This window comes from Pristiophorus japonicus, chromosome 13 (assembly GCF_044704955.1).
Source record: "Pristiophorus japonicus isolate sPriJap1 chromosome 13, sPriJap1.hap1, whole genome shotgun sequence".
Taxonomy (NCBI): Eukaryota; Metazoa; Chordata; class Chondrichthyes; family Pristiophoridae; genus Pristiophorus; species Pristiophorus japonicus.
The window spans coordinates 78,974,967-78,998,824 of record NC_091989.1 but is presented as its reverse complement, the minus strand read 5'-3'; the positions used below and the strand labels follow the sequence as shown (position 1 = coordinate 78,998,824).

General features: G+C 44.7%; 1 protein-coding gene across 8 annotated transcripts in view; it reads right to left on the bottom strand.

Annotated features, from left to right (window-relative positions):
• cfap54 (cilia and flagella associated protein 54) overlaps positions 1-23,858 on the bottom strand; it is a 724,932-nt gene that overhangs the window by 681,379 nt on the left and 19,695 nt on the right. For all 8 annotated transcript variants that reach the window (XM_070897703.1, XM_070897704.1, XM_070897705.1 and 5 more), the window contains 4 exons: positions 21,043-21,241; positions 10,308-10,403; positions 1,007-1,119; positions 800-923 (listed from right to left, as the gene is read on the bottom strand). In XM_070897703.1, coding sequence (XP_070753804.1) covers positions 800-923; positions 1,007-1,119; positions 10,308-10,403; positions 21,043-21,241 — 532 coding nt within the window. The remainder of the gene's footprint in view (positions 1-799; positions 924-1,006; positions 1,120-10,307; positions 10,404-21,042; positions 21,242-23,858) is intronic.

Here is a 23,858-nt window from a genome sequence, read left to right as displayed (position 1 = left end):
GAGGCCACACCTTGAATATTGTGTACAGTTTTGGTCTCCTAACCTGAGGAAGGACATTCTTGCTATTGAGGGAGTGCAGCGAAGGTTCACCAGACCGATTCCTGGGATGGCAGGATTGACATATAAAGACTGGATCAACTAGGCTTATATTCACTTGAATTTAGAAGAATGAGAGGGGATCTCATAGAAATTTGACGGGATTGGACAGGTTAGATGCAGGAAGAATGTTCCCGATGTTGGGGAAGTCCAGTCCCAGGGGTCACAGTCTAAGGATAAAGGTAAGCCATTTAGGACCGAGATGAGGAGAAACATCTTCACTCAGAGAATTGTGAACCTGTGGAATTCTCTACCACAGAAAGTTGTTGAGGCCAGTTCGTTAGATATATTCAAAAGGGAGTTGGATGTGGCCCTTACGGCTAAAGGGATCAAGGAGTATGGAGAGAAAGCAGGAATGGGGTACTGCAGTTGCATGATCAGCCATGATCATATTGAATGGTGATGCAGGCTCGAAGGGCCGAATGGCCTACTCCTGCACCTATTTTCTATGTTTCTATGAACCTTGGAGTGCCATGAACAAATAGTGCAGAATTTTTAGAAATTCAGTCCCCCTCTAGTCTATTCCATGGTTCTGTTCACCCCCTTCTTACACTTTTGTCTTCAACTGCGCCTCCTTCCTCCACTTGCTTCCCTTCCCACTTTCCATGATTCTGATGACCTTGGTGTCTACCACAGTAATTTGGTATCACCTTTGCCTAAAGATGTAAAACCCTTTTTGGACTGTTGTACTAAGATTGCCTACCTATTGCACAGTTTGCTCCAACATGAAGACTATGCTTGGGCTTACGCACTGATACAAGTGGTTCCATAGCAATTAGTAGATTCAAATCCAGCTGATAACCCTTCCAGGCCGGATTTTCATGTTTCTAGAAAAGACAAAAATGTGCAATTTTGAAATAAAAACAGGTGGTTCAGCTTACTGCTCACTGTTCATCAGTACAGGACTTACCCTTAAGGAAGTGAGAAGTGGTGCAATGATGGCATCAAATATGTCAAAGTGCTCACAGCAGAATGCAATCTTTGCAAACCTCATAGCAGCCTCCACAGACACACCATCTTCACCTACAAACATCAATTGAAATGTTGAGAAATACTACACAAGCATTTATAATATGTTTTATTCATCTTAATATGTGGCGCTGCTGGCAAGGCGGCATTTATCTCCCATCCTTAGTTGCGCTGAGAGGGTGGTGGTGGTGGTTTGATACAACTAAGTGGTTTGCTGGGCCACCTCAGAGAGTACTTAAGAGTTAAATGGGACTGGAGTCACAGATAGGCCAGAACGGGTAAGGACAGCAGGTTTCCTTCCCTAAAAGGACATTAGAGAAGCAGTTTTTTTTTTTTAAAAACGACAATCCAATAACCTCATGGTTACTTCAACTAATATCAGCTTTTTTTATTTCTAGATTTTTTGAATTGAATTCAAATTCTCAAACTGCCATGTGGGATTTCATAGAATCATAGAATGAGGCCATTCAGCCTATTGTGCCTTTGAAAGAGCTATCCAATTAGTTCAACTCCCCTGCTCTTTCCTCATAGCCTGAAAATGTTTCCCCTTCAAGTAATTATACAATTCCCTTTTGAAAGTTACTACTGAATGTGCTTCTGTCACCCTTTACAGCAGTGCATTCTCAATCATCGTAATTCGCTACATATATTTTTCCCACCCTCAATCACCTCTGGTTCTTTAGACAATCATCTTAAATCTGTGTCCTCTGGTTATCGACCCTTCTGCTATTGGAAACAGTTTTTCCATAATTAATTCAGACCTCACAACAAACTGCGTTCCCTAGCCACTGACTCCATCCCTCTCCCTGGCCATTGTCTGAGGTTGAACCAGACTGTTCACAACCTCAGCATCCTATTTGATCCCGAGCTGAGCTTCCGACCACAAATCCTCTCCATCTCCAAGACCGCCTACTTCCACCTCCGTAATATCGCCCATCTCCCCACCGGCCTTAACCTCATCCATCCCTTTATTACCTCCAAACTCCAATGCTCTCCTGGCTGACTTCACACCTTCCACCTTACCTAATCTTGCTCATCCAAAATCTGCTGCCCGTATCCTAACTTGCACCAAGTCCCATTTATCCATCACCCCTGTGTTCGCTGAATTTTAAAATTCTCATCCTGATGTTCAAATCCCTCCTTGGCCTCATCCCTCCCTATCTGTTACCTCCTCCAACCCTACAGCTATCGGCGATCTCTGCGCTCCTCTCATTCTGGCCTCTTGCACATCCATGATTTTTTTTGCTCCACCATTGATGCCCGTACCTTCAGCTGCCTCAGCCCCAAGCTCTGGAATTCCCTCAGTTAACCTCCCCACCTGTCTACTTCTCACCTCCTTTAAAAGCTGCTCCTTAAAACCTACCTCATTGACCAAGCCTTGAGAGACCAGTCCTAATACCTCCTTATGTGGCTCGATGTCAAATTTGGTCTAAAAGTGCTCCTGTACAGCACTTTGGGATGGTTTACTACATTAGAGGTGTTATATAACTACAAGCTGTTGTTGTTGCTGCTAACTATCCTTTTCACACAGCGGCACTGACTGGCAGCCTCCTCTTCTGCCAACCATCTGCACTGTATGTAGCAAAAGCCAAAAACTATGAGCTTGAACCAAGGTGCAGATCTGTGTCATAAATCCTCCCCTCGAGGTTATGAGCATGGTTGCAACAGAGCCAGATGCAGAACAAAGCGCTTAGAATCATTGAATGGCCTTCTTCCATGCTGTAACCAGTCCATCGAGCCCATGCTGACTCTCAGCGAGTCCCACTCCTACCCTTTCCCCATAGCCCTACAATTTCTCTTCTTTCAGATACTTATCCAACTCCCTTTTGAAAGATAAAATTCTGACTCTACCACCCTTTCAGGCAGTGCATTCCAGATCTTAAATGTTTTTTCTTACATCACCTTTGGTTCTTTTGCCAATCATCTTAAATCTGTGTCCTCTGGTTCTCGACCCTTCTGCCAATGGAAACAGTTTCTGTCTATCTGCTCTGTCTACCCATTTCACCAGGCTGAGGTCTATCACTTGCCTCACTGTTAACTATACTTCCAAGTTTTGTGTCATCTGCAAATTTTGAAATTGTGCTCCCACATCCAAGTCATCAATATACATCAAGAACTGACCCCAGGGGAACACCACTGTATAACTTCCTCCAGTCCAAAAATAACCGTTCACTACTCTCTGTTTCCTGTCATGTAGCCAATTTCACATCCATGCTGCCACTGACTCTTTTATTCCACAAGCTCCAACTTTGCTGGCAAGTCTATTATGTGGCACTTGTTGAACGCCTTTTGAAAATCCATGTACACTATGTCAACCACATTACCCTCATCAACTCTCTCTGTTACTTCATCAAAAACTCAATCAAGTTGGTTAAAGACAATTTGCCTTTAACAAATCTGTGCTGGCTTTCCTTAATTAATCCATACCTATCCAAGTGACTGTTAATTTTGTTCCTGATCACTGTTTCCAAAAGCCTCCCCACTATCAAGGTTAAACTGACTGGCCGGTAGTTGCTGGGTTTATCTTTACACCTTTTTTCAACAATGGTGTAACATTTGCTATTCACTAGTTCTCTGGCAAACCAGTCCCATCCATCCTTTCCCTCAACGACTATCTGTCACACCTGTGACAGGGACTGTGGTTCTCGTATTGGACTGTTCAGCCACCTAAGGACTCTGTTTAGAGTGGAAGCAAGTCTTCCTCGATTCCGAGGGACTGCCTATGATGATGGCAGCACCCCCATATCTACGGAGGATTGGAATATTATAGTCAGTACCTCCGCAATTTCTACTCTCAATTCCCTCAGCATCCTAGAATGCATCCCATCCGCTCCTGGTGATTTATCTACTTTAAGTACAGCCAGCTTCTTCTTTATCAATCTTTATCCTCTCAAGTGTCTCCACTACCTCCTCCTTCATGATGTCTATGGCAGCATCTTCTTCCTTGGTGAAGACAGATGCAAAGTACTCATTTACTACCTCAACCATACCCTCTGCCTCCATGCATAGCTCTCCTTTTTGGTCCCCCTTCGGCCCCACCTCTCCTCTTACCACCCTTTAGAAGATTTTTGGATTACCTTTTATGTTGGCTGCCATTCTATTCTCATACCCTCACTTTGCCCCTCTTATTTTCTTTTTCACTTCTCCTCTGACCTTTCCATATAAAGCCTGATTCTCAGATGGATTTGCAACGTGACATCTGTCATACGCGCTCTTTTTCTGCTTCATCGCATTCTCTATCCATTTCGGCATCCAGGTATCTCGGACTTTAGTTGCCCCATCTTTCCCCCTCATGGGAATGTACCTCGACTGTACCCGAACACTGCAGTTTTGCCTGCTGATCTTTGATTCCAATTTACTCGGGCAGGATCCGTTCTCATCCCAATGAAATTGGCCTTCCCTCAGTTAAACATTTTTACTTAACAGGAAAGGAGAAAATCTTTTTAAAAATACGTATCACTGTTGTCATATCCTCCCAATGGTGACAAGAGCAGAACTGAAAGAATCAGGAAACCCCAAAAAAAAGTCTAATTTAAAATAAGTGGTTTAGAACTTCTAAATACATCTGCAAATAAAATAGGTTACCCACATAGTAGCATGGAGCAATGTTATAGCATTCCTGTCCATTATTTTAACAGAGACTAATATGTCCTTACTATACAGTATAAATGCACACGAGGCCCATACTTGAGAGAAGATCACTCTGTGACCAGTTATCTTTATTACCAAGACCTCAAGAGAGAGATGGTGGGTGGAGCTTCCCCTTTTATACTGCAAAGTCCAGGTTAGGAGTGTCTCCCACAAGTTCACCCCGTGGTCAGTGCTCTCAAGGTGTACAACTTAGGTCAGCTTATACATGGGTTACAATGACAGTTCAATACATGACATCACCTCCCCCCCAAAGTCTTATTAGGATCACAGGTTAAGACTCTCTGGTGGTTTACGCTCCATTGTAGAGCGCCTGAGTTGGGGCTCCGGTTGTTGGGCGCTGGCCTGAGTGTCTGCTGTTTGCGTTGCCTCAGGCCTATCCGGACTGCTCACAGTGACTGGGCTCTCCTCCACTTGGTTCCAGTGTTCGGTCACCTGTGGTGGAGTAAACTCTACGTCGTGTTCTTCCTCTGCTTCTTCTATGGGGTTGCTGAACCTCCTTTAGTTTGATCCACATGTTTGCGGCAGATTTGTCCATTGGTAAGTTTAACTACCAAAACCCTATTTCCCTCTTTGGCAATCACAGTGCCTGCAAGCCATTTGGGCCCTGCAGCGTAATTAAGGACAAAAACAGGATCATTGCCATCAATACATCGCGCCCTCGCATTCCTGTCATGGTAGTCACATTGTGACTGACGCCTGCTCTCAACAATTTCTTTCATAGTAGGGTGTATAAGGGATAACCTGGTTTTGAGCATCCTTTTCATTAGCAGCTCTGCGGGTGGAACCCCTGTGAGCGAGTGTGGTCGGGATCTATTGGCCAACAGGAGGCGTGATAAGCGGCTTTGTCGGGAACTCCCTTGGATTCTGAGCATCCCCTGCTTGATTATCTGCACTGATCGTTCCGCCTGGCCGTTTGAGGCCGGCTTGAACGGTGGCGTTCTGACATGGTTGATTCCATTGCCTGCCATTAAGTCCTGGAATTCAGTGCTTGTGAAGCACGGGCCATTGTCGCTGACCAAGATGTCCGGTAGACCATGGGCGGTGAACATTGTCCGTAGACTTTCTACCGTGGCAGAGGATGTGCTTGAATTTCAAATGGCACACTCAATCCATTTGGAGTAGGCGTCTACTACAACCAAAAACATTTCTCCCATGAAAGGACCTGTGTAGTCCACATGGATGCGTGACCATGGCTTGGCGGGCCAGGACCAGGGGCGAAGGAGGGCATCCCTGGGTGCATTACCCAGCTGAGCACATGTGTTGCACCTGCGAACACAAAGTTCCAGGGCTGCGTCTACCCCTGGCCACCAAACGTGTGACCTAGCAACTGCCTTCATCATGACAATGCCCGGGTGCTCATTGTGAAGTTCTCTGATGAACACCTCTCCGCCCTTCTGGGGCATGACTACTTGGTTTCCCCACAGTAGGCAATCAGCCTGAATCAAGAGATCATCCTTGCGCCTATGAAACGGTTTAAACTCCTCAGGGCATGCCCCACACGTGGCTGCCCAGTCCCCATTCAGGACACATTTCTTACCTAAAGATAGTAACGGGTCTTTATTTGTCCAGACTTTAATCTGACGGGCTGTCACAGGTGAGCCTTCGCTTTCGAAAGCTTCAACAGCCATGACCATCTGCCCCCTCAGTGGTGGCTAGTGGTAGCCTGCTGAGTGCATTGGCACAGTTTTCAGTGTCAGGTCTGTGCCGAATTGCGTAGTCATAGGCAGCTAACGTAAGTGCCCACCTCTGTATGCGGGCCGGTGCATTCGCATTCATGGCCTTGTTGTCGATCAAAAGGGACGTTAGGGGTTTGTGATCTGTCTCCAGCTCAAATTTCCTGCCAAACAGGTACTGGTGCATTTTTTTTTTAAACTGCATATACACATGCTAGCGCTTCCTTTTCTACCGTCCCGTAGCCCCTTTCTGCCCGGGACAGACTTCTGGAGGCATAAGCTACCGGCTGTAACTGACTATTGGCATTCACATGCTGCAACACACACCCGACCCCATAGGATGACACATCACACGTTAAAACAAGTTTCTTACACGGGTCATATAACGTTAACAGTTTGTTGGAGCATAACAAATTGCGTGCTCTATCAAAAGCCTTTTACTGGCTGTCCCCCCAGACCCAATTGCGACCTTTGCATAGGAGCACGTGTAGCGGCTCTAACAGCATGCTCAATTTGGGAAGAAAGTTGCCAAAATAGTTCAGGAGCCCCAGGAACGAACGCAGCTCCGTCATGTTACAGGGTCTGGGTGCTTTCCGGATTGCTTCAGTTTTGGACGCAGCAAGTCTGATCCCGTCTGCTGCTACCCTCCTCCCCAGCAATTCTACCTCTGGAGCCAAGAAGACGCACTTCGCCTTTTTCAGTCGCAGCCCTACCCGGGGTCCAGTCTGCGTAGCACCTCCTCCAGGTTGTGGAGGTGTTCTTCAATATCGCGACCCGTGATGAGGATGTCGTCTTGAAAAACCACCGTCCTTGGAATCGACGAGGAGACTTTCCATGTTTCGTTGAAAGATCACAGCGGCCGAGCGATTCCCGAACGGACATCTGTTGTACTCAATCTGTTGTACTGTTGTGTCGTGATGGTGGTCAGCTTCTTCGACTCGCTCGCCAGCTCCTGGGTCATGTAAGCGGAGGTCAGATCCAATTTTGAAAAAAGTTTGCCACTGGATAGCGTCGCAAAGAGGTCCTCTGCTCTCGGTAGCGGGTACTGGTCTTGGAGTGACACCCGATTGATGGTGGCTTTGTAATCGCCACATATTATGACCGACACATCCGCCTTGAGCACCGGCACGATCGGGTCACCCAGTCACTGAATTCGACTGGCAAGATGATGCCTTCCCTCAGCAGGTGGTCCAATTCGTATTCTATCTTTTCCCGCATCACGTACGGCACTGCTCTGGCCTTGTGGTGTACTGGCCTGGCGTCCGGGTTTATGTGAATCACTACCTTGGTCCCAATGAAAGTGCCGATGCCGGGTTGAAATAATGAGTCAAATTAGACCTGTGAGCAAGATACTCGCTCCACAGAAGAAATTGCATTGACATCGTACCATTTCAAGTTCATGACAGCAAGCCAACTCCTCCCCAGTAGTGCGGGATGGTCCCCTGGGACAATCCAGAGTGGCAAACTGTTCTCCGAATCTTTGTGGGTCACGACTACCATGGCGCTGCCTAGCACCGGAATGATCTCCTTTGTATATGTCCATAGCAGTGCCTCAATCGGCAATAATTTTGGCCTCCTGGCCTTGGACACCCACAACCTTTCGAACTGTTTGATACTCGTCAGGGACTGGCTGGCCCCCATGTCGAGCTGATTAATACTGGGATGCCATTGAGGAGCACTTTCATCATTATTGGTGGCGTCCTGGTATATGAACTGTATATGTGCTCCACATGAACTCGCTGAACTTCAGCTTCCAGCGATTTCCCCCAGTGTTCATTTGGCCTCGTAGGGCTTACATCGGACCCGTACTCCTCTTACATCAATCTGGCTGCAGGCTTCCTGCACATACGCGCCAAGTGACCGCTGACGTTGCAGTTTCTGCAGGCATATTGCTGATACCTGCAAGCTCTGGCTGGGCGTTTGCCTCCACACCTCCAGCATGAGCTAGAGGCCCCATTGTTGGAAACAAAAGGTCCATTACCAGTCGATCGTCTCTGTAACTATCCTTAAGCACACCATTAACAGGTGTTGATGGCCCCATTACTGGTCGCATTGTCCATTGCGATGGCATGAATCGCTGTTCAGCTAGCCATTGTCTCTGCTGAGTTCCCTCTTTGGGTTCCACTGTATGCTGGGGCATGTCCGATTGCCCTTGTCTGCCTAGAGAGCTGTGTGCCACGTTAACAATGTTGACTCCCTGGTCGTTTGCCGCATTTGAGCCAAGACTGTTGCCATAAATCATTCTGGTCTCTTCTTCCCCTGAGATAATTGTCTGGGCTATCAGAGCCGCCATTTCCAAGGTCAAGTCTTTGGTCTCAATCAGTTTCCTGAAAACCCCAGCGTGCCCAGTGCCCTCAATAAAAAAGTCTCGCAGCATCTCCGCTCTGCATGCATCGGGGAACTTACATAGGCTCGCCAGTCGTCGGAGATCTGTCACGAAGTCTGAAACGCTTTGCCCTTCTCGCCGCCGGTGCATATAAAACCAGTGTCTCGCCATGTGCATGCTGCTCGCCAGTTTAAGGTGTTCCCCGATCAACATATTGAGCTCTTCGAACGTCTTGTCCGCCAGCTTCTCTGGTGCTAGAAGGTCCTTCATCAGGGAGTACGTTCTGGATCCACAAACCATCAGGAGATGAGCGCTGCATTTGTCGGCCAAATCCTGTCCCAAACATTCCTTAGTGACAAAACTTTGCTGTCGTCTCTCAATAAAGTCGTCCCAATCATCAACACTGTATCTCTCTTCTGTACTGCTAGTGGCCACGCACGCGTGGTTTAAATCCCAGTTTCTCGTCGCCAATAATATGTCCTTACTATACAGTATCAATGCACACGAGGCCCATACTTGAGAGAAGATCACTCTGTGACCAGTTACCTTTATTACCAAGACCTCAAGAGAGAGACGGTGGGTGGAGCTTCCCCTTTTACACCGGAAAGTCCAGGTTAGGAGTGTCTCCCACAAGTTCGTCCCCTGTGGTCAATGTTCTCAAGGTGTACAACTTAGGTCAGCTTATACATGGGTTACAATGACAGGTCAATACATGACAGAGGCATCAATCCATTTAAAATAAACAAGTTTATGGCCCATGGTTGCACTATGAATATAAGATTAAAATATTGACTGATATATTCAGAAAATGTTAGCCTGAAAAATCACTGAGTGGGAAGAGGAAATGGCAAGCAAGTGATGGAAGGAGGGTAGAGTTGAAGACAGAAAAGTATAGGAAGAGGAGTAGAGCCATAGAGCAGCCTACAGAAGAAAATAGAAATCAGCACTGTCTGCTATTTCAGTGAACGATATCCCAAGATTTTAATGGATACAGATTCCAGGCAGGAAGACTGTGAGAAGTGGCCTCCTGGCCCAACAAGGAATTCAAAAAAAATTAAACTTACCTTTTGGGGTCTCTGCTGACCCTAATCCACTTCCTGACTGAGTTAGCCTGGCAGAAAACTCATTACCACTTCCTGCTCAAGCCTCCTCGTGAAAACTGCAGTCAGCCCGATGGCACCCCAGGGCCATCCATGCAAATGTTAAAAAAGATCCCGCTGGCACTGGGTGTCTATCCTTGCCGTCACATGAAAATCACTGCAAGTCAGCTACCAAGCAAGTTACCCGGACAATTTTAACTGCCCACATTCCGCTAGTTAAAATCGCCCCCATAGTCAACACCGTGCTCTGGGGTGTGGAAAAACAGACAAAAATAAAAAGAAAGAGTGTTTTATGAATATATCAGCACAGTAAGTTACCACAAATAATTTGGAAATCAGCAAAAAGATAGCATGCATCCCAGCTATTTAATCAGCAAATCTAAGCTTCGCACTTAAAAACCTGTGAATATTCTGAGTTCTCCTGTCATCTCTCTCGCCCCAAATTCTTTGTTGTACAGAGATGGATAACAAATTCAGAACAAGAGCTCTTACCAGTGGCTGCAAGCTCTATAAGGGAACTTGATATGTTCAGCCCACCGATCGGGTCTGTACAGGCAGTTGAACTCAGCTGAGTATTACCAGCACCACCTATGAAAACAATGCATGTTTCAGTATATTTGCTATCTTTACAATGGTAACCTATATTCGATCATTCACTAATTTCTGCAAAGAGTACTTCCTAAAACACAATGCCAAAAGACTCCTACATTGTTAGAATTTAAATACAGGGAAGTTATGCTAAACTTACATAGAACCTTGGTTGGATCACACTTGGAGTACTCTGCACAGTTCTGGTCTCCATATGATAAAAAGGATATCGAAGCACTGGAGAAAGTGCAAAATAGATTTACAAGGATGGCACCAGAACTGAGAGGGAATGACCATCAGAAAAGATTGAACAAGCTGGGCTCCTTTCTCTGGAAAGGGGAGGCTGATGGCTAGCCTGATTGAAGTTTTAAAATTATGAAGGGTGCTTATGATAGGGTAGGCGTAAGGAAGTGCTGGATTTTCCCGGGTTCCACCTGCACGGTGCAGGGATACTTGGGAGACGACGGCAAACCCGGAAGGTGGGATTTCCTGGCACGCTGTGGAGGTTTAACTCCACAGTATGCATGTGATGTCATAGTCGCGTTCCCTGCCCGGATGTCAACCTGATGGACAGGCTGGCTTCCAGTTCTGCAAGGAACTCGAAGAAGGTGGCCTCAGCAACAGTGCTGGGCCCAGGAAAGTAGGGGCAGGGGGTCCAAGCCCAGAGTGGTCCAATCCCCCAGAGGGGGAGTACGATCCCTGGGGAGGAAGGGGGGTGTTTCAGGCCCGATAGAGATGGGGGGGGGGGGGGGGGGGGCAGCGGCGGATGGGGAGGTCCGATCCCGGTTCCAGGGTGGGAGTGCTGCGATCCCCAGGGGGGTCTCTGACCCTGGAGTATGCAGGCTGCTGGTGGGGGAGCTTAGGGGGCCATGAGAATGCACTCCTGCTCCTCCCGGCCCACAGGCCGCTTCATTGCAGCCACCGGGAATCCTGAGCCCTGGGATACCCAGCCGCCTGTAGTAAAACCTGCAAAGCCGGTTAAAAGAGAGACTTCAGGCCTAAGTATAATATGTAAATTGCCAACTTGCATCTGAAAATTCTGGCCGATGGTTCCATTTGTGGCAGACTAAAACGAAGGTCCATAAATAAAAGATAGCCACTAATAAATCCAATAAGGAATTTAGGAGAAACTTCTTTACTTAGACAGTGGTTAAAATGTGGAACTCACAACCACATGGAGTAGTTGAGCTGAATAGCATAGATGCATTTAAGTAGAAGCTAGATAAGTATACAAGGGGGAAAGGAATATATATGTTCATAGGGTTTGAAGTGAAAGGAGAGAAGGCTCATATGGAGCATTACACCAGGATAGACCTGCTGGCCCAAATGGCCTGTTTCTGCGCTGTTAAAGTTCTATGTAATTCTAAGCTTGTAACTCAATGTTTGCCTTCTTATTCAAATCCAGTATTTTCTATTTTACCCTCATTGCTCAATAACAATTGCTAGGGAGACAGGTAGTGGGGACTTAGGAGCGGTTAAGAAGGAAGCCCTGCAGACACTGGTCCTGTCCAACAGGTACGATGTACTCGCTACCTGTGAGGACGAGAAAAACTGCAGGGAGGACAGCCACAATGCAGACAAAGGCACCATGGCTCAGAAGGCTGTCCGGAGGCCGGTGGGGGGGGTGGAGGGGGAGACGTGAATAGAAATGTGGTAGTGATTGGGGACCCTATAAGTAGGAGGATAGATAGCATCCTCTGCAGCCAAGAATGAGAATCCCGAAGGGCGTGTTGCCGACTCGATAACAGATAAGGGATATCTCACGGCAGCTGGAGAGGAACTTGGAAAGGAAGAGGGTAAATCCAATCATCCTGGTCCATGTTGGAACAAACAACATAGGTAGAAACAAGGAGGTCCTGCTGAAAGAATTTCGGGAGTTAGGTCCTAAATTAAAAAGCAGGACCTCGAGGGTAATAATCTCTGGACTTTTGCCAGAGCCACGTGTAAATTGATACAAAAGCAGATAGATCAGGAGAATTAACACATAGCTGGTGTGGGAAATATGGGTTCTTTTTCATGGGACACTGCACCAGTTCTGGGTCAAGAAGCAGCTGTACCGATGGGACGGGCTCCACCTGAACCGGGATAGGACCAGCGGAAACAGTAAATAGGGAAGTGGCAAAGACATTAAACTAGTAAGATGGGGGCGGCGGGAGGGATCTACAAGAAATGTAACCAGCTTAAATATACACAAACAGGAAATGATCCAGAGCAAATAAGAGAAGTAAAAGTAAAGGAACATCTAGGCAATAGTGACCATAATATAATAAGCTTTAAGATGATAATTGAGAAGGATCCAAGTGTGACAAAAACCAGGGTAATAGATTGGAGAAAAGCTGATTTTGAGAGGCTGAGAATAGAACTTAGGAGAATAAACTGGGTAACAATATTGGCAAACAATGATGTAGAACAGCAATGGGAAACATTTAAAATGATGTTCAACAGAGTACAGCAACAATATATTCCACTAAAAGGAAAGAACAAATTAAACACTAATGATGAATAAAGCCAGAAGGGAACAATTGCGCGTAAGGAAAGAGGCATACATTGAGTACATAAATAGCAGGGGAGTGCATGATAAGGGAGAATAAGAGAGACTTCAAAAAAACAATTAGGATGGCAAAGAGGAACTATGAAATTATATTATCAAGGAACATAAAACTAGATAGTGAAGTATTTTACAGGCACATCAATAAAAAAAGGGAAGCTGGGTTGGGAATAGGGCCATTAAGGGATAGACAGAATAATACCACAGATAGAGAAATGGCAGAAATATTAAATCATTATTTTGCTTCAGTATACCAGGGAAATAGAGCAGATGGTAAATAATGCGGTGAGTACATTTAAAATTAAAAGAGGGGATGTATAAAATAAATTAATCAAACTCAGAGGATAAAATGCCTTGTCCGAATGGATTGCATCCATGCATTTTAAAAGAATCTAAGGAAGAGATAGCAGAGGCATTTCTACACATATTTAATAATTTGTTAGAAAAGGGTGTAGTGCCAGAGGACTGGCAAATAACTAACATAATACAGATTGAATCTCCCTTATCCGGAACCCTCGGGACCTGGCCTGTTCTGGATAAGCGATTTTTCTGGAAGAAGTGTGGTCATGTTAAATTGGATGGTACAGGTACTCAGCAAGGGGATATCGGGGTTGGCTGGCTTGGGGCTGGGAGTGCGGCAGAGATATCATGAGTGGGTGGGGGGGGGGGGGGGGGTGCGGTGGATCGTGGGGTCAGGCCAGCAATTGCGGGAGTCGGCAGCGAGGAAGGACTTCAATTTGTTCATGTCAGAGTTCTGCGCATGCGCCACCCGGTGGCCGGGAATGGTTCTGGATAAGGGAGGTTCAACCTATGCCTATATTTAAGAAAGGGGATAGAACATGTCCAGGGAATTATAGACTAGTCAGCTTAACATCGGTGCAAGGAAAAATTATGGCATCCCAACTAAAGGAGAAAATAGTAAAACTTCTAGAAACCAAAAATATAGTAATGAATAGTCAGCATGGATTTCAAAAGAGAAAGTCTTGCTTGACCAACCTCATTGAATTTTTTGAAGAGGTAAGAGAGAGAGTAGACAATGGTAATGTATTTATCTAGATTTTCAAAAGGCCTTCGATAAGGTACTCATAATAGACTGATGAACAAGATCACAGAATGCGGAGTCAGGGGACAAGTAGCAGAATAGATACCTAGCTAGCTTCAAGACAGAAAGTAGGAGTGAAGGGTAGCTATTCACAGTGGCAGAAGGTGGGCAGTGGTATTCCACAAGGATCAATGCTGGGACCACTGTTGTTCACAATTTATCTTAACGATTTAGACACAAGAATCAAAAACACCATTTCTAAATTTGCAGATGACACCAAATTTGGGGGGATAGTCAATACTGAGGAGGACTGCAACAAATTACAGGAAGACATTAATAAACTTACAGGATGGGTATATAATTGGAAAATGAAATTCAACACATAAATGTGAGGTATTACATTTTGGTAGGAAGAATAGGGAGGTCACTTATTACTTGAAGGGTGCGAGTCTAGGTGGGGTAGAGGAACAAAGAGATCTCGGAGTACAAATACACATCACAAAGTGGCGACATAGGTTAGCAATGCCATAAAAAAGCAAACCAAGCACTCGGGTTTATTTCTCGAGGTATTGAATTGAAAAGTAGGAAAGTTACACTAAACCTGTATCGAACCTTAGTTAGACCACACTTGTACTGCTTAAAATTCTGGTTGCCATATTATAAAAAAGATATAGAGGCACTGGAGAGAGTGCATAGAAAGGGAGAAAGGGATTGACCAAGTAATTACAGGCCAGTCAGCCTAAACTCGGTGGTGGGAAAATCATTGAAAGAAATCCTGAGGGACAAGATAAATCTTCACTTGGAAAGACATGGATTAATCAAGGACAGTCAGCATGGATTTAACGGAAGGTCGTGTCTGACTAACTTGACTGAATGTTTTGAGCAGATAACCAGGAGGTTCGATGTAGTCTATATGGATTTTAGCAAAGCTTTTGATAAGGTCCCACATGGCAGACTGGTCATGAAAGTAAAAGCCCATGGGATCCAGGGCAAAGTGGCAAGTTGGATCCAAAATTGGCTCAGAGGCAGGAAGCAAAGGGTAATGGTTGATGGATGTTTTTGCGACTGGAAGGCTGTATCCAGTGGGGTTCTGCAGGGCTCAGTGCTAGGTCCCTTGCTTTTTGTGGTATATATCAATGACTTGGACTTAAATGTTGGAGGTATGATTAAGAAGTTTGCAGATGACACTAAAATAGGCTGTGTGGTTGATAATGAAGAAGAAAGCTGCGGACTGCAGGAAGATATCAATGTACTGGTCAGGTGGGCAGAACATTGACAAATGGAATTTAATTCAGATAAGTGTGAGGTGATGCATTTGGGAAGGTCGAACAAGGCAAGGGAATACACATTAAATGGTGCGACACTGAAAAGTGTAGAGGAACAAAGGGACCTTGGAGTGCAAGTCCACAGATCCTTGAAGGCATTAGGCCAGGGAGATAAGGTGGTTAAGAAGGCTTATGGAATACTTGCCTTTATTAGTCAAGGCATCGAATACAAGAGCAAGAAGAGCAAGGAGGTAATACTTAAACTGGTTAGGCCACAGTTGGAATACTGCGTGCAGTTCTGGTCACCACATTACAGGAAAGATGTGATTGCACTGGAAAGGGTGCAGAGGAGATTTACAAGAACGTTGCCTGGACTGGAGAATTTTAGCTATGATGAAAGATTGGAGATTCTGGGTCTGTTTTCCTCAGAACAGAGGAGGCTAAGGAGAGACCTGATTGAGGTGTATAAAATTATGAGGAGCCAGGATAGAGTGGATAGGAAGGACCTTTTTACTCTTGGCAGAGGGGTCAACAACCAGGGGGCAGAGATTTAAAATAATTGGTAGAGGTTTATAGAGGGGATTTGAAGGGAAATTTGTTCACCCAGAGGGTGATGGGGGTCTGGAACTCACTGCCTGAAAGTGTGGTAGAGGCAGAAACCCTTACCACATTTAAAAGATACTTGGATGTGCACTTAAAGTGTCGTAACCTACAGGGCTACGGACCAAGAGCTGGAAAGTGGGATCAGCTGGATAGATCTTGGTCAGCCGGTGCGGACACGATGGGTCAAAATGGCCTCCTTCCGTGCTGTAAATTTCTATTATTTACAAGGATGATACCAGAAATGTGAGGGTATATCAGGAAAGAATGACAGGCTAGGTCTCTTTTCTGTTGAAAAAAGTCTAACAGAGGCCTTTAAAATTAAGGTTTTGACAGAGTGAATACAGAGAGAATGCTTCCACTTATGGGGAGGAGCAAAACTAGAGGCTATCAATATAAGCTAGTCAGCAAGAAATCCAATCGGGAATTTAGAATAAACTTCTTTACTCGAAGAGTGGTGAAAATGTGAAACTTGCTACCACAGGGAGTGATTAAAGCAAATAGTATAGTTGTATGTAAGGGGAGGCTAGACAAGTATAAGAGGAAGAAGGGAATAGAGGGTTATACTGATAGATTTTGATGAGGAAAAACGAGAGGAGGCTCGAGTGGAGCTTAAATGCCGCATGGACTGGCTTGGCTGAAAGGATATACTTCACAGAAACAGGCCAATGTAATAAACTTAAAAAGGGGGAGAAAATTTCAGGAGGAGATGAGTCTGTTCCCTGAAATCCCACTTCATATTTGAAAATCACATCCTTATCAGAATTTGTTCTTAACCTCCAGGTCATTTGCACGAAACAAGTCCAAAAAATGAGGGATATTTCTCCTCTGCCTTGCGCCTGGGCATTGCCATTCCCTGATACAGGTTAGAGGAAAAAAACAGACCTGCTATGTCAGTGAACCCCGCCTGTGCTTCTGCAGGATTTCCTTTGGCGTTCCCACAAACCTAAATAGGGCTACAGCTGAAGTAAGTACGCTGGGCCTGCACCGTCATATGTTAAAGAGCACACACATCTCACAGCCTGTAAAATGGCTGCAGGTTCCAGTGACCCCTGACCTGCTGGTCATGTGACCTGCTCTTTATTAACAGCACTAGCTGCAGTAACACAGGCATCCACAGTGTGGAGCTACAGACAATACACTTCTCCCTCCTTAATGAAGAGTTATTGTAACAAACAATCATCATACATAACTTGCATGGTTACACATAAAGGATATGGACTTATTTTGCCATATTTACAAATCAAGCTCAACCACTTGTTTTCTGTTTCAAAGAGGATACCTTCGCTCTCGAACAGAACCTTCCAAAATGGTGTTGAATTTAAACTCATTCGAGGCTGATCCTGAGGGAAGTTTTCCTCCAAGGGATGCCTTTGCTTTACATTTGAACTGTCGACAACTTCAGACTGTTTATTTTCCTGACTCGGACTTAAATTCTGACTTTTTCTTGGATATGTTTGTAGTACATTGGATGTAGGATATGCTACTGGTGTATCAAACCTATCCGATGAGTCAGAACTAATGGAATCACTCCCACCTTCAACTACTTCGATGTCTGTGGGCAAAATATGATCAATGTGAACAAACCTAACCTGTCCATTATCAAACATCCATGTATGTGTGAGGACCACATACCTTCCTGATAACGACTTTACCCATTTATGGTGATGGTTCTTCACTCTCACATTCTGATTTAATTTCACACTTCTCTCTTTTACTCTACCTCTATCATGATTCTCTTTCTGTCTTAATTGTGTCACTTCTGCGGACTGTGCCAAGTTTGGTTTTAACAACAAGAATCTAGTTCATGGCTGTCGTTTGAGAAACAACTCTGCTGGTGTTCTACCAGTAGTTGTGTGATGAGTATTACAATAGGTTATTAGAAAATTAGCCAATTTGTGGTCCAATGACAACTGTCGGTTCTTTGGATTTGGATCCAACATTTGTTTGATGAGGGCATGTTTTACAATTTGTACAGTGCACTCATTCGAAGCAGGGTGGTACGGAGGGACCTTGGTATGTTTCACACCATTTTTGCTCGTGAATTGTGCAAATTCTTCTGAACAAAATTGTGGTTCATTATCCGAAACAATTTCTTCTGGGAGGCCAAATGAAGAAAATAATCTTCGCAAAATGTCTAATTTTTACTTGTTATTTTCCACATTGGAAACACCTTGACCCACTTTGAATGGCTATCGATCACAATGAACAATTGTTGCCCTTCTAGCTCAGCAAAATCGATATGTAGCCTTTGCCACACCCTGGGAGACCATTTCCATGGCTGTAATGGTACTGATAATGGTTGGTTGCTTACCGATTGACATGTTGTACACTGACTGATGATGTACTCTATATCTTTATTAAGACCTGGCCACCATAAGTAATTGCGTGCAAAACTCTTGGTCAAGCACATCCCCAGGTGCTAGTCATGGAGATCTCAAAATAATTTGGACCTCAATTTGTTTGTTATAACCACTCTTGCACCCCACATGATACAATCTTTATCAACTGTTAATTCATTCCTACAAATGAAGAATGTATGAATATCTTTGTCTGTTACCTGGTTTGGCCATCCATTTGCAATGTAATCATACACCTTTGACATAACTGGGTCACGTTTGGTTGCCCTCCCAATCTCTTCAGCTGTGACTGACAGTTCATCAATGTATGAAAAATAGAACATCTCTTCCATACTGGATGTAACTTGTGATGGGGAAGGCAATCTAGACATAGCATCAGCATTACTGTGATCAGCTGATCATCTGTATTCAATATCACATGTATATGCTGACAAAATCAAAGCCCATCTCTGCATTCAGACTGCAGCTAATGTTGGAACTGGGGACTTTGGATGGAGGAGTGCTGTCAGGGGCTTATAGTCCGTAACGAAAGTCAGCTTACGACCATTCAAGTATTTGTGGAATGTCTTGACCCCAAAAATTAATGCCAAAGCTTTCCTTTCGATTTGCACATAATTACGCTCACTGGCACCAAGTGCGCGTGAGGCAAAAGCAATTGGTCTCTCCTCCCCACTACATAATACATGCGAGATCACTGCCCCAAGTCCATATGGAGAGGCATCACATGCTAGCTTGATCTCCTGAGATATATCTGCCAAGTTGCTTTTAGACTCCTTGAATGCTGTATTGCATTCTTTTGACCACTTCCAATGGACCTGTTTTTTCAATAGGTCATTCAGTGGATGTAATACTGTAGCCAAATTTGGTAGGAACTTCCCATAATAGTTCAAAAGACCCAAAAATGATCGAAGTTCAGTGATATTCTTGGGAGTGGGTGCATTTCTGATTGCATCCAGTTTTTCCTTGGTTGGATGTAAACCATCTTTGTCTACTCTATACCCTAAGTACTCCACTGAGTTTTGAAATAACTCACTTGCAAGCAGCCACTCGTACACTGTGCTTCTCTAGCCATTCGAGGACTTCATTCAATATGTTATTATGAATTTGCCTATTTGATGCTGAAATTAGTATGTCATCTAAATAACATACTAACCCTTCAATACCTTGCAAAATCTGGTTCATTACCTCTTGGAATATGGCAGAGGCAGAAGACACTCCAAACGGTAGCCAATTAAATTGATATAGGCCTAGATGAGTATTTATTGTGAAGCATGACTTGGACTCCTCATCTAGTTCAAGCTATAAGTAGGCATTCGCCACATCCAACTTTGAGAAAATCTGACCCCACCCCCACCCCCACCCCCACCCCCGTCACTGTTGTGAACAAATCTTCTATGTTTGGCAATGTATTGGGAACATTACCCTCGACAACCTGATTTACGATTACTTTATAATCGCCACACAATCTTACCTTACCATTGGACTTAGGTACAACACCAATGGATGTAGCCCAATTACATCGACCTATCTTACAAATAATGTTCTCAGTCTCTAGTCTTCTTGCTCAACTTTCTCCTTGAGTGCATATGGTACAGAACATGGCTTGCAGTAAACCGATCTAGCGACATTCGCCTTGAAGCTTTGGCTCGGACTGCCCGTTTCGCAGAACACCTTCGGATAATTCTTGATGACATCATCCTTTGACGCAAATCTCGTTTCAACACGAAAAATCTCACTCCAATCCAGCTTCAGGTGATCCCAACCAGTTTCTTCCAAGTAAGGCAGGCTTGTCTCCTGCCACTACTATTAGAGGCAAGCTCTGAAATTGATCCTTGTATTTCACCGGCACGGTGATACGACCTACCACCGGAATGTTCTCTCCCGAGTTGCCTCGCAGCTCTACCTTGGCTTTCTCCAATGGGAAATCCCGCAATTTGTCGCAGTATAGCGACTCCGGTACTACACTCACCGATGCACCAGTGTCGATTTCCATGGTTATCTGCAACATCTGTCTGACGACTGAAATTAGTATGAAATTCTTGGGAATATTGGTCGGCCATGCTCATCGACCTAGCTGTCTGACAAGCTAAATCGAAAGTCAGTGGTGGCGGCGGCGGTCATCATCATCATCATCATCAAAAATTTCAGCTTTGTATTATCCGATTACATCCCATTTCCGTTGCCAATGTTATATCTTAGCGAACACACACATCACATAGCCTGCAGCTTCCGGTGACCACTGACCTGCTGGTCAGGTGGCCTGCTCTTTATTAACAGCACTAGCTACAGTAACACAGGCATCCAGTGTGGAGCTACAGACATTACACGTATATATTTTGATGAGGCAGGTGGTAGCATTCCGATCCTCCTCGTTTCCTGGACACATTTGGGGCCCCGGGGGAAAGATACCTGAAAAAGCATGGTCCAAGGGTCTGTACCTAGACCATCACAGGCCAGAAGGTCTACAGAGATGCAAGGATAAGCTGAAGATCACACAGGTAAGTGGGTAAAAATGGTGGCCACACCCAACTGTCCGCCAGACGATCAGAAACACTCAAAGACTTCTAGCTGCTCTCCTAAAAAAGGCAAAAAAACCTGCACTTAAGAGTTACCCTGGGCTATGCAAATGACCATGGAGAATAAAATGAGCACCCGCTTTCTCTCGGTGCTTCACCATGTTATAAAGGGAAAAACTTCCCCTCTACAATTCTGTCCTTCATAAAAATAATCACAAGTGCAGATAAACCTGAACGGTAGAACAGTTATTACAATGTAAAGAAAAGGCAATGTAGTGCAAAGTTGATGTCAAAACTGAATATCACACCTGAGAGGATTAGCAGACCTGCGAGGAGAAGTTCAATTGTCACATCTATTACTTCTTGTTCAGCAGGAAAGGGAGGCTTAGCCTGCAGGACACGTCTATTACCACCTGATAAAGCCTCTGTAACAGCAAGGAACTGGGCTGCACTGCCATTAAACATTTCTACCAATAGATTTTCTGTGGCATTGTGTGGCCAGGGTAACTGTAGGAAAGGAATGGAAAACATCAGTGAGGAAATGAGAATAATAGCAGCAAAATAAATTGTTTTGTTTTTAATTTGTGTGGAGTTAAAAAGTTAATTTTTAGTAAACTGTCAAGGCTATGAGTAAACACTTTCATATTTCAGGTACCCAGTGCATAAAGCATTCCTGGGTCAAGTGCACCACAGACATCGACAGAACCATGCTATTCTTACTCTGCTTTTGCCTCAGTACCCCTTATTGCACCATCGTGATATTTCATTTCTCACTCCAGCAATCTTTGTGGCTTTTCTGCAGGATATTATTAATTCAGTGTAAATTAGCATTAATTTTAGGACAGTTTTGTGGGTGGCCCTACACCCATTAGAAACAAGGTTAAGAGTGCCGAAACTCACTTTATAGAGGACGACATCCCACAACCTGTGAACTATCCAATCAGAGACATAGTTCACAAACATCAGAGACTCTTGTTATTGACTGTTTACTTCTCCTTGAGCCAGTCTTCAGCCTTATTTTGTCTATCCCTATATAACTTAGCAGTATAACACCCAAACCTATAGCTTCCTATAGATTGGAGGGTAGCTAATGCAACACCACTTTTTTAAAAAAGGAGGGACAGAGAAAACAGGGAATTATAGACCGGTTGGCCGGACATCGGTGGTGGGGAAAATGTTGAAATCAATTATTAAAGATGTAATAGCAAAGCATTTGGAAAGCAGTGACAGGATCGATCCAAGTCAGCATGGATTTATGAAAGGGAAATCATGCTTGACAAATCTTCTAGAATTTTTTGAGGATGTAACTAGTAGAGTGGACAAGGGAGAACCGGTGGATGTGGTGTATCTGGACTTTCAAAAGGCTTTTAACAAGATCCCACACAAGAGATTAGTATTCAAAAGTAAAGCACATGGTATTGGGGGTAATGTGTTGACATGGATAGAGAACTGGTTGGCAGACAGGAAGCAAAGAGTAGGAAAAACAGGTCCTTTTCAGAATGGCAGGCAGTAACTAGTGGGGTACCGCAAGATTCAGTGCTGGGACCCCAGCTATTTACAATATACATTAATGATTTAGACGAAGGAATTGAATGTTATATCTCCAAGTTTGCAGATGACACTAAGCTGGGTGGCAAGTGTGAGCTGTGAGGAGATGCTAAAGGGTGACTTGGACAGGTTAGGTGAGTGGGCAAATGCATGGCAGATACAGTATAATGTAGATAAATGTGAGGTTATCCACTTCGGTGGTAAAAACAGGAAGGTGGAATATTATCTGAATGGTGACAGATTAGAAAAAGGGGAGGTGCAACGAGACCTGGGTGTCATGGTACATCAATCATTGAAAGTTGGCATGCAGGTACAGCAGGCGGTGAAGAAGGCAAATGATATGTTGGCCTTCATAGCTAGGGGATTTGAGTATAGGAGCAGGGAGGTCTTACTGCAGTTGTACAGGGCCTTGGTGAGGCCACACCTTGAATATTGTGTACAGTTTTGGTCTCCTAATCTGAGGAAGGACATTCTTGCTATTGAGGGAGTGCAGCGAAGGTTCACCAGACTGATTCCCAGGATGGCAGGACTGACATATGAAGAAAGACTGGATCGACTAGGCGTATTTTCACTGGAATTTAGAAGAATGAGAGGGGATCTCATAGAAACATATAAAATTCTGACAGGATTGGACAGGTTAGATGCAGGAAGAATGTTCCTGATGTTGGGGAAGTCCAGAACCAGGGGTCACAGTCCAAGGATAAGGGGTAAGCAATTTAGGACTGAGCACTCAGAGAATTGTGAACCTGTGAAATTCTCTACCACAGAAAGTTGTTGAGGCCAGTTCGTTCGATATATTCAAAAGGGAGTTAAATGTGGCCCTTTCGGCTAAAGTGATCAAAGGGAATGGAGAGAAAGCAGGAATGGGGTACTAAAGATGCATGATCAGCCATGATCATATTGAATGGTGGTGCAGGCTCGAAGGCCGAATGGCCTACTCCTGCACCTATTTTCTATGTTTCTATCACTGATTTGATTCTTGTATTACACCAGTGATATTGTTTTTATACTACATTTTGGCACTGGTGCAGCACCCTTTTTAGCACAGACTGAACTCCAAAAACTGTGTCACATCGGTGCAGCAGCGTACTCTTTGGCACAGACCAAGCACTATGGGCTGGATTTTTCTCCATAGCCCACTCAAAATCGAGCAAAATAACAGAGAAATAGGGAAAAATTGGGTGGTGAGCTGGCCTTCACGTTCCTGCTCTAACTTTAATTGCTTTTTCCCCTGCCCTGGCCAGATGCGTTTTCCTGCCCGCTGTGTGTAAATGCCAACAGGGAGATATAGCCCTGTAAACCACCAGATTTCCCAGCTTACCACCACGGTCTCCACTGACCCCAGGACCCATCAGGAGAAAGGTGGCAGCAGTGTCTGGGGTAGAGGCAAAAAGTGCCCAGTTACGAGATGTTGGGAGAGAGCCCAGTAGTGGGCCTCTCACCCTCCATATATAGACTCCAACCGCAAGCATTTAAAGCCGAAAAAAAATCCTCTATTTCTCTTCAGGATTTTCACCCCCTTCCCCTTTAAATCCCTGACCACCGCTTCAGTCATGATGAGGATCCCATAGGGAGC